The sequence below is a fragment of the Leucoraja erinacea genome, chromosome 3 (genome assembly GCF_028641065.1).
Source record: "Leucoraja erinacea ecotype New England chromosome 3, Leri_hhj_1, whole genome shotgun sequence".
NCBI lineage: Eukaryota > Metazoa > Chordata > Chondrichthyes > Rajiformes > Rajidae > Leucoraja > Leucoraja erinaceus.
The window spans coordinates 600073-614748 of NC_073379.1; the positions used below are offsets into that span (position 1 = coordinate 600073).

Here is a 14676-nt window from a genome sequence, read left to right on the forward strand (position 1 = left end):
CATCTCTTGAGAAAAGGAATAACCATATAACCATATAACAATTACAGCACGGAAGCAGGCCATCTCCGCCCTACATGTCCGTGCCGAACAATTATTTTCCCCTAGTCCCATCTACCTGCACTCAGACCATAACCCTCCATTCCTTTCCCATCGATATACCTATCCAATTTATTTTTAAATTATAAAATCGAACCTTCCTCCACCACTTCCACTGGAAGCTCATTCCACACAGCTACCACTCTCTGAGTAAAGAAGTTCATCCTCATGTTACCTCTAAACCTCTGTCCCTTAATTCTGAAGTCATGTCCTCTTGTTTGAATCTCCCCTACTCTCAATGGGAAAAGCTTGTCCACGTCAACTCTGTCTATCCCTCTCATGATTTTAAAAACCTCTATCAAGTCCCCCCCTTAACCTTCTGCGCTCCAGAGAATAAAGACCTAACTTATTCAACCTTTCTCTGTAACTTAGTTGCTGAAATCCAGGCAACATTCTATTAAATCTCCTCTGTACTCTCTCTATTTTGTTGACATCCTTCCTATAATTGGGCGACCAAAATTGTACACCATACTCCAGAATTGGTCTCACCAATGCCTTGTACAATTTTAACATTACATCCCAACTTCTATACTCAATGCTCTGATTTATAAAGGCCAGCACACCAAAAGCTTTCTTTACCACCCTATCTACATGAGATTCCACCTTCAGGGATCTATGCCCAGTTATTCCTAGATTCCTCTGTTCAACTGCATTCCTCAATTCGCTACCATTTACCATGTACGTCCTATTTTGATTTGTCCTGCCAAGATGTATGTATTATTGGCTATATTTAAGGGAGTTAGATGTGGCCCTTGTGGCTAAGGGGATCAGGGGGTATGGAGAGAAGGCAGGTACGGGATACTGAGTTGGATGATCAGCCATGATCATATTGAATGGCGGTGCAGGCTCGAAGGGCCGAATGGCCTACTCCTGTACCTAATTTCTATGTTTCTATGTTTCTAACACCTCACACTTATCAGCATTAAACTCCATCTGCCATCTTTCCGCCCATTCTTCCAAATGGCCTAAATCTCTCTGTAGACTTTGGAAATCTACTTCATTATCTACAACACCACCTATCTTAGTATCATCTGCATACTTACTAATCCAATTTACCACACCTTCATCCAGATCATTGATGTACATGACAAACAACAGTGGACCCAACACAGATCCCTGAGGCACCCCACTAGTCACCTGCCTCCAACCTGACAAACAGCCATCCACCATTACTCTCTGGCGTCTCCCATTCAGCCACTGTTGAATCCATCTTGCTACTCCTGCATTTATACCCAACAATTGAACCTTCTTACCCAACCTTCTATGAGGAGCCTTGTCAAATGCCTCACTAAAGTCCATATAGACAACATCCACTGCTTTACCCTCATTAATTTCCCTAGTAAGGCACAAGGGATAGGCACAAATTCATGTTGACTGTTCCTAATCAGACCCTGTTTATCCAGATGCGTATATATATTATCCCTAAGTATCTTTTCCATTAATTTGCCCACCACTGGTCAAACTAACAGGTCTATAATTGCTAGGTTTACTCTTGGAACCCTTTTTAAACAATGGAACAACATGCGCAGTATGCCAATCCTCGGGCACTATTCCCGTTTCTAATGACATTTGAAATATTTCTGTCATAGCCCTTGCTATTTCTACACTAACTTCCCTCAATGTCCTAGGGAATATACTGTCAGGACCTGGAGACTTATCCACTTTTATATTTTTGAAAAGTGTCAGTATTCCTTTTTCTTCGAATCTCATAGTATCCATAGCTACTCTACTTGTTTCCCTTACCTCACATAATTCAATATCCTTCTCCTTGGTGAATACCGAAGAAAAGAAATTGTTCAATATCTCCCCCATCTATTTTGGCTCTGCAGATAGCTGTCCACTCTGTCTCTCTAATGGACCAATTTTATCCCTCGTTATCCTTTTGCTATTAATATAGCTGTAGAAACCCTTAGGATTTACTTTCACCTTACTTGCCAAAGCAACCTCATATCTTCTTTTAGCTTTTCTAATTTTTTTCTTAAGATTCTTTTTACATTCTTTATACCCCTCAAGGACCTCATTCACTCCATGCTGCCTATAATTATTGTAGATCTCTCTCTTTTTCCGAACCAAGTGTCCAATTTCCCTTGAAAACCATGGCTCTTTCCATTTTTTACTATTTCCTTTCAACCGAACAGGGACATAAAGATTCTGTACTCTTAAAATTTCCCCTTTAAATGTCCTCCATTTCTCTTCTACATCCTTCCCATAAAACAAAATGTCCTAATTCACTCCTTTTAAATCCTTTCACATCTCATCAAAGTTAGCCTTTCTCCAATCAAAAATTTCAACCCTAAGTCCAGTTCTGACACTCTCCATAATTATATTGAAACTAATGGTATTGTGCTCACTGGACCCGAAGTGCTCCCCAAAGCATACCTCCGCCACGTGACCTGTCTCATTTCCTAACAGGAGGTCTAGCACTGCCTCTTCTCTAGTAGGTACGTCTATGTATTGCTGCAAAAAACTATCCTGCACACATTTTACAAACTCCAAACCATACAGAATGTGTTTCCCAGTCTATGTATGGAAAATTGAAATCTCCCACAATCACTACTTTGTGCTTACTACTAATATCTGCTATCTCCTTACATATTTGCTCTTCCAATTCTCGCTCCCCATTTGGCGGTCTATAATACACCCCTATAAGTGTTGCTACACCTTTCCCACTTCTCAGTTCCATCCAAATAGCCTCCCTAGACGAGCCCTCTAATCTATCCTGCCAAAGCACTGCTGTAATATATTCCCTGACAAGCAATGCAACATCTCCACCTCTTGCCCCTCCAATTCTATCACACCTAAAGCAACAAAATCCTGGAATATGTAGTTTCCAATCACAGCCCTCCTGCAACCATGTTTCACTGATCGCCACAACATCACACTTCCAGATATCAATCCAGGCTCTAAGCTCATCCACCTTTCTTACAATGCTCCTAACATTAAAATATGCGCATTTAAGAAACCCACCGCCTCTTATTCTCTGTTTATTTTATTTTTCTGCAATACTTTAATCATATAATCCCATTCTACTTGATCAAACGCTTTCTGCGTCCAGTGAGATAATAGATAACTCTTGGTCGTGAGATTTATGTGAGTGCATTATGTTAAGCAAACGTCTCAGATTATTGAATGAGTGTCCCTTAGGTATAAATCCTGTTTGATCTCCATTTATTAATCTACTAACGTACCTGCTTAGTCTACTGGCTAGTGTTTTCGCTATTATTTTTTGATCCGTATTTAACAAAGCAATAGCTCTATATGAGCCTGGTTCTTCTATGTTTTTGTCTTTTTTAAGTATTAATGTGATCGTTGATTCTGCTAATGTTTCGGGTAAGCTTTGCTCTTTAAAAGCGTATGTATACATTTTCTGTAATCGTGGGGTAACTATATCGTAAAAGGCTTTATAGAATTCACTACTGAATCCGTCTGGTCCTGGTGTTTTGCCATTCTTTAGTGTTTTTATTGTGTCTTCTATCTCCTTAGAAGTAATTGTTGCTCCCAGTTCCTCTTGTTCCTTCAATTCTAATTTTGGGAGGTTACAATTTTCCAGAAATTCTGAAATTTTATTATTATCTATTGACGTTTTAGATGTATATAGATTTTCGTAAAATTGAGCAAATCTTTTTATTGATATCTTTGGGTAATGTTAATAATTCCCGTAATAATGTTAATATTTTATTTTTCTTCTTTCCCCCTAGATTTTGGGTCCGAGTGCTTCCCTTCTCTGCCTCCTGCCTCACACTCTGTCTACGAGCTTTCTCTATTTGAGTCCCTCCCCGCCAACCATTCTAGTTTAAAGTCTCCCCAGTAGCCTTTGCAAATCTCCCCGCCAGGAATAGGCAACGTATCGGGTCGGGATCCTATTTCTGAAAAGAGTTTGACGCAGGGTCTCAACCCAAAATGTCACCTATCCCTTTTCTCCAGAAACGCTGCCTGTCCCACCAAGTTACTCCAGCATTTTGTGTTCCTTCGGTGTAAACCAGCATCTGCAGTTCCTTCCTACAAGTATGAAGAAGTTAGAGCCACTGTGAGCACTGTCAGTGATGAGGCTTGGAAGGTTATAGTGAGATCGATAAGCATAGATGCAGCGGATGTGGAAAGGATGTTTCCATAGGTGGGGGAGTCTAGGACGAGGTCATAGCCTCAGAATTAAAGGACGCTCTTTTAGAGAAGAGGTGAGAAGGAACTTCTTTAGTCAGAAGGTAGTTAGTCTGTGGAACTCATTGCCACAGAGGGCTGTGCAGCCCAAGTCAATGGATATTTTTAAGGCAGAGATAGACAAATTCTTGATTAGAGCAGGTGTCAATAGTTATGGGGAGAAGGCAGGAAAATGGGATTAGGAGGCCGAGTTCAGCCAAGATTGAATGGTGGAGTGGACTCGATGGACTGAATGGCCTAATTCTACTCCCGTAACTTGTGAACAATGACAAAGGTGTTGCTGGCAGGATAATCTAGTGGTTATGGCTCCAAAGCACCGGGCTACTTCATAAACATCAGAATGAGCTTTGAAAAATAGTTTATGTAACTTTGTTAAAAATAAAATTAAATCATGAAACTAATAATGGTAGACTTCATGTGTCTTTTAGTCTGTGACAAAGCAAGATTGAAACCTTTCTGGCAGTAGAAGGTGGATTATTTGCTGAATTTTCCAGCTAGATCATTATGTGGATCACAACAAAGCATTGACAATTTAAATTTTATTTTGATAAGCTTTTCAAAATTAATCCACGTAACTTCAACTTGAGGAAGATTGCCCACAAACTGTTGAGCCACTATTATGGCCGCCTTTTAAAAGTCACATAGTTAGTGTGCTAGAAAGCCAAGTCGGGAATTAACTGTGGGCACTGCAAAGGCAGATTGGTTGCCTTTTATATTCCTCACCCTAATTTAATGGCAAGGAAGGGCCGCTGGTCACATTAGCGTTGAGGATGCAGGGATATGGCAGATTCAATTCAAGATGTCCATTTTGCATCCATTAGAATTGAAGATTTTCCTTCACTGTAGCTCCCTGGCACTCAGTAAATACTACAGCCTGGTCATTACTTATTCCTGTGTGATTTTTTTAAACTAATCTAATTAATTAATGAATTATGGTTCAAAGGTTCATTTATTGTCACATACACCAATTGGTATAGTGAAATTCAAGTTGCCATTGCAGCACACTAATAAGAATACAACACAAAATTAAAGAAGAATTTAACATAAAACATCCCCCCACAATGGTTCCCACTGTGAGGGAAGGCACAAAGTCCATTCCCCATCCCCTTGTCCACCCATAGTCGTGCCTATTGAGGCCTCCGCAGGGTGATGGTGCTCCGGCGTCGGGAGAACCCTCTCAGCGGCTTGGGATGCCTGGAACGGCCGCTTCCTTACTGGAGACCGCGGCTTCCGAAGCCAACAGGCCGCACTGGATGGAGCTCCACTACTGGTGAGCTCAGCAAAAGATCCTAGGCTCCCGATGTTAAAGTCAGCGCCGCCGCCCGCGGCTAGCCGCTCCATAGACCCGCAGCTCTGCAATGTTCAATCGGCGGACTCAGCTTCAGCACGGCGACCCAGGCAAGGCATCGCTCGCTCCTCGCGCCGCGATAGCGCTCCAGTGCTGCGCCACCGCCGAAGCCGAGGTTCTGGCTGGTCCCGTCAGGAAACACCGCTCCAGACCCCGGTGGTAGGCCGCAAGGACGGGTCGAAGATGCTGCTCGGAGGAAAGCCTGCCTCTCCAACCAGGTAGGGACTGAGAAATACAGTTTCCCCCTTCCCCCCACCCCCCACACATAAAAAGAATAGACCTCCAAACTACACTTTTTCACGTGCTAAAAATGAAAACAAGAAGTGAAAAGACGGGCAGCTGCAGGCAGGGCAGCCATACCCAACTGGATGGCGCCCCCGGGAATTATTAGTCAAAAGTACAAAATAAATATTCTAAAGTTCATGGTCCCATAGGTAGCATGGACAGGAATGTGCTTACAGGATTCTGAGCCAAATACATGCAAATGGGACTAGCCCAGTATAGCATCTTGACTGGCATGGACTGATAGGTCGCCAAAATTTTCAACATGTTGAAAAATCAGCGGCGACCAGAAAAACGCTACGCCTCTTTGGAGACCTCTCACAACCATAGGAGACCTCTCACGACCACACAGGCGACCCCTGGAGACATGTCGCGGGTGACGATACAGCCTGTATGGTCATTAGCGGGCTCCTATGGTCATGGGAGGTCTCCAGATTCTTTCTGGTCACTGCTGAGTTTTCAACGTTGAAAACTTCGACGACCTCTCACGGGTGCCAGCAGTCGCCTGTAAAGGTCGCGAAAGTGGGACAGGCCCTTAAGCGTATGCGGGGAAGGAGTGGGAAGGAATGGAGGTCTTGTTTCCACATTCTTTAACCTGATATCAATGGTGAGTTTAGGTAAATGTTCGTGAAGAGAAAAAATTTCGACGACCTATGCAGTTAACAGATGTTGGTCTTTTAGGTCACTGAAAATAGTAGCAGGAGTAGGCCATTCGGCCCTTCGGGCCTGCACCGCCATTCAATGTGATCATGGCTGATCATCCAACTCAGTATCCTGTACCTGCCTTCTCTCCATACCCCCTGATCCCTTTAGCCACAAGGGCCACATCTAACTCCCTCTTAAATATAGCCAATGAACTGGCCTCAAATACATTCTGTGGCAGCGAATTCCAGAGATTCACCACTCTGTGTGTAAAAAAGGTCCACACTCAAAGAAAGCTGGCCCATTCAATTTTCTCTTACAGTTATAAAGTCATTGAGTGATACAGTGTTGAAACAGTTCCTTTAGCCCAACTTGCCCACAACGGCCAACAATGTCCCAGCTACACTAATCCCACCTGCCCGTGTTTGGTCCATATCCCTCTAAACCTGTTCTTTCCAAGTACCTGTCCAACTGTCTCTTATATGTTGGAATAGTCCCTGCCTCAACTACCTCCTCCGGCAGCTTGCTCCACACACCCACCACCCTTTCCAAGAGTCCAATGGGTAGAGAAAACAACTGGCTTTACAAGGATTGCAGATCATCCTGCTCGCTTTCTGGGTGCTGCATATCAACTCTGTCCAGTGCCAGACCAAAAAGGGATCTTCAGTGGCATCTGTGGACATATAACCATTGGCAATGGTTCAGATCCCTGCAGCTCAGTTGCTGGCAGCCTGGCTGAAATCATTATCATAAGGTCATAAGTTATAGGAGCAGAACTGGGCCATTTGGCCTATCCAGTCTATTCTGCCATTCAATCTGATCTAACTATCCCTCTCAACCCCATTCTCCTGCCTACTCCCCATAACCCCTGACACCCGCACTAATCACTTCATTGTGTGGCAGTCAGGTCTGCCAGTTGCAATGAAAGCTGCAATTGGAGTCACTACAAATGGCTTCAGGGTGACAAGGGACAGCGCCTGATTCTATAGCTGAAATCTTTGGTGCACAACCAACATACGCTTGGGCAATGTGCAAAGAAAAATGGAACCATCTGACTTGTCAGAACTTGCCATTGAACAGATGATATCCACGTTGGAACTCTGACTCTGACATCTGGATCACTCCATCAGAAGCTCAGCAGCGGTTCACAAAAGAAGATGTTGAAGTTTGTGGATAAATGCTGCATGCTGCACAACCTTGCCAGTGTGAGGGCACAGCCCCTCAAACTGGTGGTACATGGACGAGGCCATACAGTCGAGAGTCACAGATTCACGGAGACACAGAGACAGAGTCACAGAGTCACAGTCACAGAGTCACAGTCACAGAGTCACAGATACACAGAGTCACAGAGTGATACAGTGTGGAAACAGGCCCTTTGGCCCAACTTGCCCACACTGACCAACATGTCCCATCTACAGGAAGATTGCTCCCGATGTTGGGGAAGTCCAGGACAAGGGGTCACAGCTTAAGGATAAGGGGGAAATCCTTTAAAACCGAGATGAGAAGAACAGAGAGTGGTGAATCTCTGGAACTCTCTGCCGCAGAGGGTAGTCGAGGCCAGTTCATTGGCTATATTTAAGAGGGAGTTAGATGTGGCCCTTGTGGCTAAAGGGATCAGAGGGTATGGAGAGAAGGCAGGTATGGGATACTGAGTTGGATGATCAGCCATGATCATATTGAATGGCGGTGCAGGCTCGAAGGGCCGAATGGCCTACTCCTGCACCTAATTTCTATGTTTCTATGTTTCTATCTACACTAGTCCCATCTGCCTACATTTTGCCCATATCCCTCTCAACCCTGAATGATTAGATATAGAAGGATAGATACAGAAGGAGGAAAGGAAGAGATATTAAGATGGAAGGGGAAGGATTAAAAACATAAAACATAGAAAAGTGCAGCACAGGAAAGGACTCTTCGGCTCACGATGTTTGTGCCAAACAAGATCCCATCTGCCTGTACATTATCCATATCCACTGTTCCCTGCACTTCCATGTGCCTACCTAAAGCCTCTTAAACTTATTAGGAACTTGAGGGGCAGATTTTTCACACTGTGAGTGGTTGGTATATGAAACAAACAGCCCAGTCAAGCAGTTACACAGATACTGTACCCGAACAACATTTAAAAGCCATTTGACAGGTACATGGATTGGAATGGCTTGGAGGGATATAGGTCAGGAGCGGACAAATGGAAAATGGAGATTATGGAAAGTGGAAAGTGGACAACTTGGATGGTGCATCCTAATTGGCATATACAAGTTGGGGACAAATTCTGATCTGTATCACTCTATAATTCTAACATAGAAAGTCACCGCGTTTGGCTTTTCAATGGGCATCTCTCCAAGAGCGTTGCCCTCGTCTACAACATTATCTCCCAACCTCGCTCCTTCCCTTGGTTTGGCAGGTGAAATGCTGCTGATGTTCAAAGGTGAAACTGGTCGGGGATATCTCGAGCGGCTCGAGATTGGAAAGATGTACAATGCATACCCACGGCTGCCCTCAGTGTGAGCATGGGTGCTATAGGGGTACCAATCCTGCCCACAAAAGTATTCAGTATTCAGTATTTATTTAATATCATTTTAACTGAGTACTTGCATACACATATGAAACGAAAAAAACGTTTCTCGATCAGTTTCCATTCAGTGTAGTTAATAAAAACAGGATAAATACATAGAGCTTTAAAAAAATTAAAATTACCACATCTAAAAACAGAAAGTAGGCCTAAAATTTACAATAAAATAAAAACAGACACTCCATCCGACAGTAGCTTTGCTTTGACAGGTGCCTAGCAAAACTCACAAATCAAAGAAGCTTGGCTCCATCCTGACCCCAAAAACCTACATATCAAAGAAGTTTGGCTCCTTTTCAACAGACAGGGATGTTGTGCATCTAAAAAGTGCAATTTTGTACACAATACAATTACCGGCTTACCTTGAAAGGTTTTCCAGTTTAGATTTTGCAAATTCCAGGCTTTTTCTTTCCACATGCTCGTGTGGTGTGTGTGCAAGAAGCTCGTGTAATGTTATTATATATCGTGGAATCTGGAATTCGAAAAGGCATAAAGTTGGTAATAGAGAAAACACATCATTCTTAAAACCACATACTTGAGATTTTGCTGTGGATGGGCATTGTGGATCGAGTACCTGAGAATTATTTGGGCAAAGCCGTCTATGACAAATTCTAGACAATTTTATCTTTATTGCATGCAATACAATTTGAAGCCAAAGTAACATAAATCCAAGAGGCAATAAAAATATTGATCTTTCGGAGTTGTTCATCTAATATCACATTGCTTCCTGAAAGTGGGTACTTAAAGCTGCTCCAACCAATTTGAATGGCTCTTGTCTATAATTTTCACTTTTTTTTTTTCTTCAAAGGTACCTAGCAATTCTCACACCTCACATATCAACCTTCTTCAGGGAGAAGAGAGAACATTTGGCAGAGCAATAAATAGTGGGGGTGAAATAAAAAATATGAATTCTTGTTTTTAGACAGCTCTATCAGATGAAGGGAACGGTTAGAATTGCAGCATGACTAACTACGCTTTCTGAAATTAACCGCAATGTGCAGCCATTTGGGATGTATGCTTAAAGAGAAGAACTGAGAAGTTAGAGATGTTCAGCTCTGACTTTAGCTTAGTGAAACTGGCTCCTAGTCTCACGGATCCCCTATGCTTTGAGTAGTTTAGTTTAGTTTTGAGATACAGCACGGAAACAGGCCCTTCTGCCTGCCAGGTCCATGCTGACCATTAGCCACCAACTTACATCTGCTCCAAGTTAGTCCCCTTTCTCACCCGCTCCTTATAACCTGGGAGATAACTTACAGAGGCTAATTAACCTACAAACCCACATGTCTTTGGGATGCAGGAGGAAATTGTGTGGTGCAAAGTTCCTGAACATGGATTGTGGTTGGAAGTTTCCTCACCAAGGTTAGTTATGTCAAATCATTCCAACTTTGAGCATACTTTTAAAGTTATAATAAGTGTCAATGACCATGTAAATCATTCTGGAACCCAACAGCAAATTATTATGTGTGTAAGAAAGAACTGCAGATGCTGGATAAAATCGAAGGTACACACAAAAAGCTGGAGCATATATGGAGAGAAGGAATGGGCGACGTTTCGGGCCAAGACCCTTCTTCAGTCTGAACGCATTTGGAGTATTGTGAGCAATTTTGGGCCCCATATCGGAGGGAGGATGCACTGGTGTTGGAGAGGGCCCAGAGGAGGTTTACGAGAATGATCTCAGGAATGAGCGGGTTAACATATGACCCACTGGAGTTAAGAAGGATGTGGGGACACATCATTGAAACTTACAAAATAGTGAAAGCCCTGGATAAAGTGGAGGTGGAGAGGATTTTTTCACGAGTGGGGGAGAGTCTAAGACCAAATGTTACAGCCTCAGAATTAAAGGAATGAGATTCCATTAGGAATGAGATGAGGAGGAATTTCTTTAGTCAGAGTGTTGTGAATCTGTGGCACTCATTGCCACAGAAGGTTGTGGAAGCCAAGTCAGTGGATATTTTTAAGGCAGAGATGGATAGATTCTTGATTAGCACGAGTGTCAGGGGTTATGGGGAGAAGGCAGGAGAATGAGGCTGAGGGGGAAAGATAGATCAGCCATGATTGAATGGCGGAGTAGACTTGGGCCATATGGCCTAATTCTTCTCCTATCACTTATGAACTAATAGATGTAGGTATACACCTGGCATCCTACATAACCACGCCTGATAAACTGCTACGTTACACTGAATGTTCATTATAGGAATCAACTTTTACCTGAAACATGGGATATGTCAGGAAGGTCTCCAACATTCTCCCCTCACATGCTGGGTTCGATTCATACTGTTTCAACAGCTTGTCAAAATCCCTGTTTTGCTTACAGTTTGCCAACACCTGTAGACTGTACTGGTGGTTCCTGACAAACTCCTGGTAAATATTCAGCATCGGTAACAATATGTCAAACAAGTCAGCTGGAAAAGGAAACAAAACCATTAAAATTAATCACCGCTGCTGTTTCACACATTCAATGGTGACTGCAGGAATGAAGTAATTTGGTGCCCATGGAAACCGTGTGATCTGCACACTATCTCCTGCCTCCGTTTCAACAGCAAAACTCTTACACGCTTTATAGTCGAGCTGAAATGTCTCAAAGAGAGACAATTTAATAAACCCACCTTCAAACGACACATGGAACTTCAACCTATCAATGAAACTTCAGTTTTTTTTGTTGAAAAGAAAATGGATTGTCAGTGCCTAATTAATAACACAACCTATATACAAGAATCTAGATGTCATAAATACTGGCTGTGAACTGGTACTGAGCAAAAAGTATAATGTTAACTCTAATCATTTGAAAGGCTCACAATTATTTGGCCAGTATGGTTCAGAAGTTGGACCCGTTTGTTCAACGTGCATCCAACTAATTTTTTCGTATTAGATCCCGCTCGTGAATATTTCCAGATTGATTAGTTTAGTTGAGAAATGCAGCACAGAAAACTGCCCTTCAGTCCACCGAGTCCACCGAGTCCACGCTGACCATTGATCACCCATTCACACTAGTTCGATGTTATCCCACCTTCACAACCATTCCTTACACATAGGGGCAATTCACTGTGGCCAACCAACTTACAAACCCGCACGTCTTTGGGATGTGTTGAGGAAACCGGAGCACCCAGAGGAAGCCCAAGCAGTCACAGGGAGAACGCACAAACTCCGTACAGGCAACACCCGATGTCAGGATTGAACTCTGGTCCCTGACGCTATGAGGCAAACAGCTCCACCAGCTACACCACTGTGTGGTTAATGGCCAGGCAATTGCACCTGATTCATCTTGTGGTTGGCCTAATATCAGACTCTTATCGAACGATATCATCTGGCGCAGAGCAGATATTTCTACATTTAACAACAAAAATAGTCTGTGACTTGTGGTTGTAGCTCACTGACAAAAAGTGGCCAACTCTGTAGCAGAATTACAAAGAGATGTGAATTTAAGAGTCTCCACTGCCGCACCCGTCATAGGTCGTTGCAGGTCGCCGAAAATATTCAACATGTTGAAAATCCAGCAGCGACCAGAAAGACGTTACGACTCTTTGGACGACTGAGGACACCATACAGGAGACACACTGGCGACATGTCGCATGGGCGTGAGTAGTCGCCCCAAGAGACTACCTTGTTCTGGTCGCCGCTGGTGCCGGCAGTCGCCGAAAACGTTGCGTAAGTGGGACAGGCTCATTACCTTACTTCAGGCAACTGAATCCCTATTTCCTTCGCTCCATAGATGCTGCTGCACCCGCTGAGTTTCTCCAGCTTTTTTGTGTACCTTCGATTCACCAGCATCTGCAGTTCCTTCTTAAACCCTTTATCGAGTATCTGTACACTATAGATGGCTTGATTGTGATCATGTATTGTCTTTCCACTGACTGGTTTGTTTTAGTATAGTATAGAGATACAGCACGGAAACAGGCCCTTCAGCCCACCGAGTCATCACCGAATCATTGATTCCAGCACATTAACACTATACTACACTAGCGACGATAATTACTTTCAAGCCAAGCCAATTAACCTACAAACTTGTATTGCTTTTTGGAGTGTGGGAGAAAACCAAAGTTCTCAGAAAGAAAACTTTTTTTCTTTCTTTGCTAAAGTTATCCCACTTTTTAAGAAAGACAGGAGAGAAAAAACAGGGAATTATAGACTAGTTAGCCTGACATCGATGGTGGGGAAGATGCTGGAGTCAATTATAAAAGATGAGAGAGTCGAACATTTGGATAGCAGTAACAGGATCGGTCCGAGTCAGCATGGATTTACGAAGGGGAAATCATGCTTCACTAATCTTCTGGAATTTTTTGAAGATGTAACTAGGAAAATGGACAAGGGAGAGCCAGTGGACCTGGACTTTCAGAAAGCATTTGATAAGGTCCCACATAGGAGATTAGTGGACAAAATTAGGGCATATGGCATTGGGGGTAGACTGCTGACATGGATAGAGAAGTGGTTGGCAGACAGGAAACAAAGAGTAGGGATTAATGGGTCCCTTTCAGATAGGCAGGCAGTGACTAGTGGGGTACCGCAAGGCTCGGTGCTGGGACTGCAGCTATTTACAATATACATCAATAATTTGGATGAAGGGATTCAAAGTAACATTAGCAAATTTTCAGATGACACAAAGCTGGGTGGCAGTGTGAACTGTGAGGAGGATGCTATGAGAATGCAGGGTGACTTGGACAGATTGGGGGAGTGGGCAGATGCATGGCAGAAGAAGTTTAATGCGGATAAATGTGAGGTTATCCACTTTGGTAGCAAAACAGGAAGGCAGATTACTTTCAAATGGTGTCAAGTTGGGAAAAGGGGAAGTACAACGGGATCTGGGGATCCTTGTACATCAGTCTATGAAAGTAAGCATGCAGGTACAGCAGGCAGTGAAAAAAGCAAATGGCATGTTGGCCTTTATAACAAGAGGAATCGAATATAGGAGCAAAGAGGTCCTTCTGCAGTTGTACAGAGTTCTAGTGAGACCGCACCTGGAGTATTGTGTGCAGTTTTGGTCCCCTAATTTGAGGAAGGACATTCTTGCTATTGAGGAAGTGTAGCGTAGGTTTACAAGGTTAATCCCTGGGATGGCGGGACTGTCATATGCTGAGAGAATGGAGCAGCTGGGCTTGTACACTCTGGAGTTTAGAAGGATGAGAGGATATCTCATTGAAACATATACGATTGTTAAGGCAGGAAACATTTTCCCGATGTTGGGGGAGTCCAGAACCAGGGGCCACAGTTTAAGAATAGGGAGTAAGCCATTTAGAACGGAGGAGACACTTTTTCTCACAGACAGTGGTGAGTTTGTGGAATTATCTACCGCAGAAGGCGGTGGAGGCAGGTTCTCTGGGTGCTTTCAAGAGAGAGCTAGATAGGGCTCTTAAAATTAGCGGAGTCAGGGGATATGGAGAGAAGGCAGGAACGGGGTACTGATTGGGGATGATCAGCCATGATCACATTGAATGGCGGTGCTGACTCGAAGGGGCAAATGACCTACTCCTGCACCGATTGTCTATTGTCTATAGTCTAAAACCCATGCAGGTCCAGGGGAGAAAGAATAAGCTCCATATAGACAGCACCCATAGCTAGGATCGAACCCTGGTTTCTGGAGCTGTAAGGC

General features: G+C 43.4%; 1 protein-coding gene across 1 annotated transcript in view; it reads right to left on the bottom strand.

Annotated features, from left to right (window-relative positions):
* rasgrf2b (Ras protein-specific guanine nucleotide-releasing factor 2b) overlaps positions 1–14676 on the bottom strand; it is a 220075-nt gene that overhangs the window by 107697 nt on the left and 97702 nt on the right. Inside the window, exons 7-8 of the mRNA XM_055631130.1 lie at positions 11301–11494; positions 9455–9564 (exon numbers count right to left, since the gene is read on the bottom strand). Of these exons, the coding sequence (XP_055487105.1) occupies positions 9455–9564; positions 11301–11494 (304 nt within the window). The remainder of the gene's footprint in view (positions 1–9454; positions 9565–11300; positions 11495–14676) is intronic.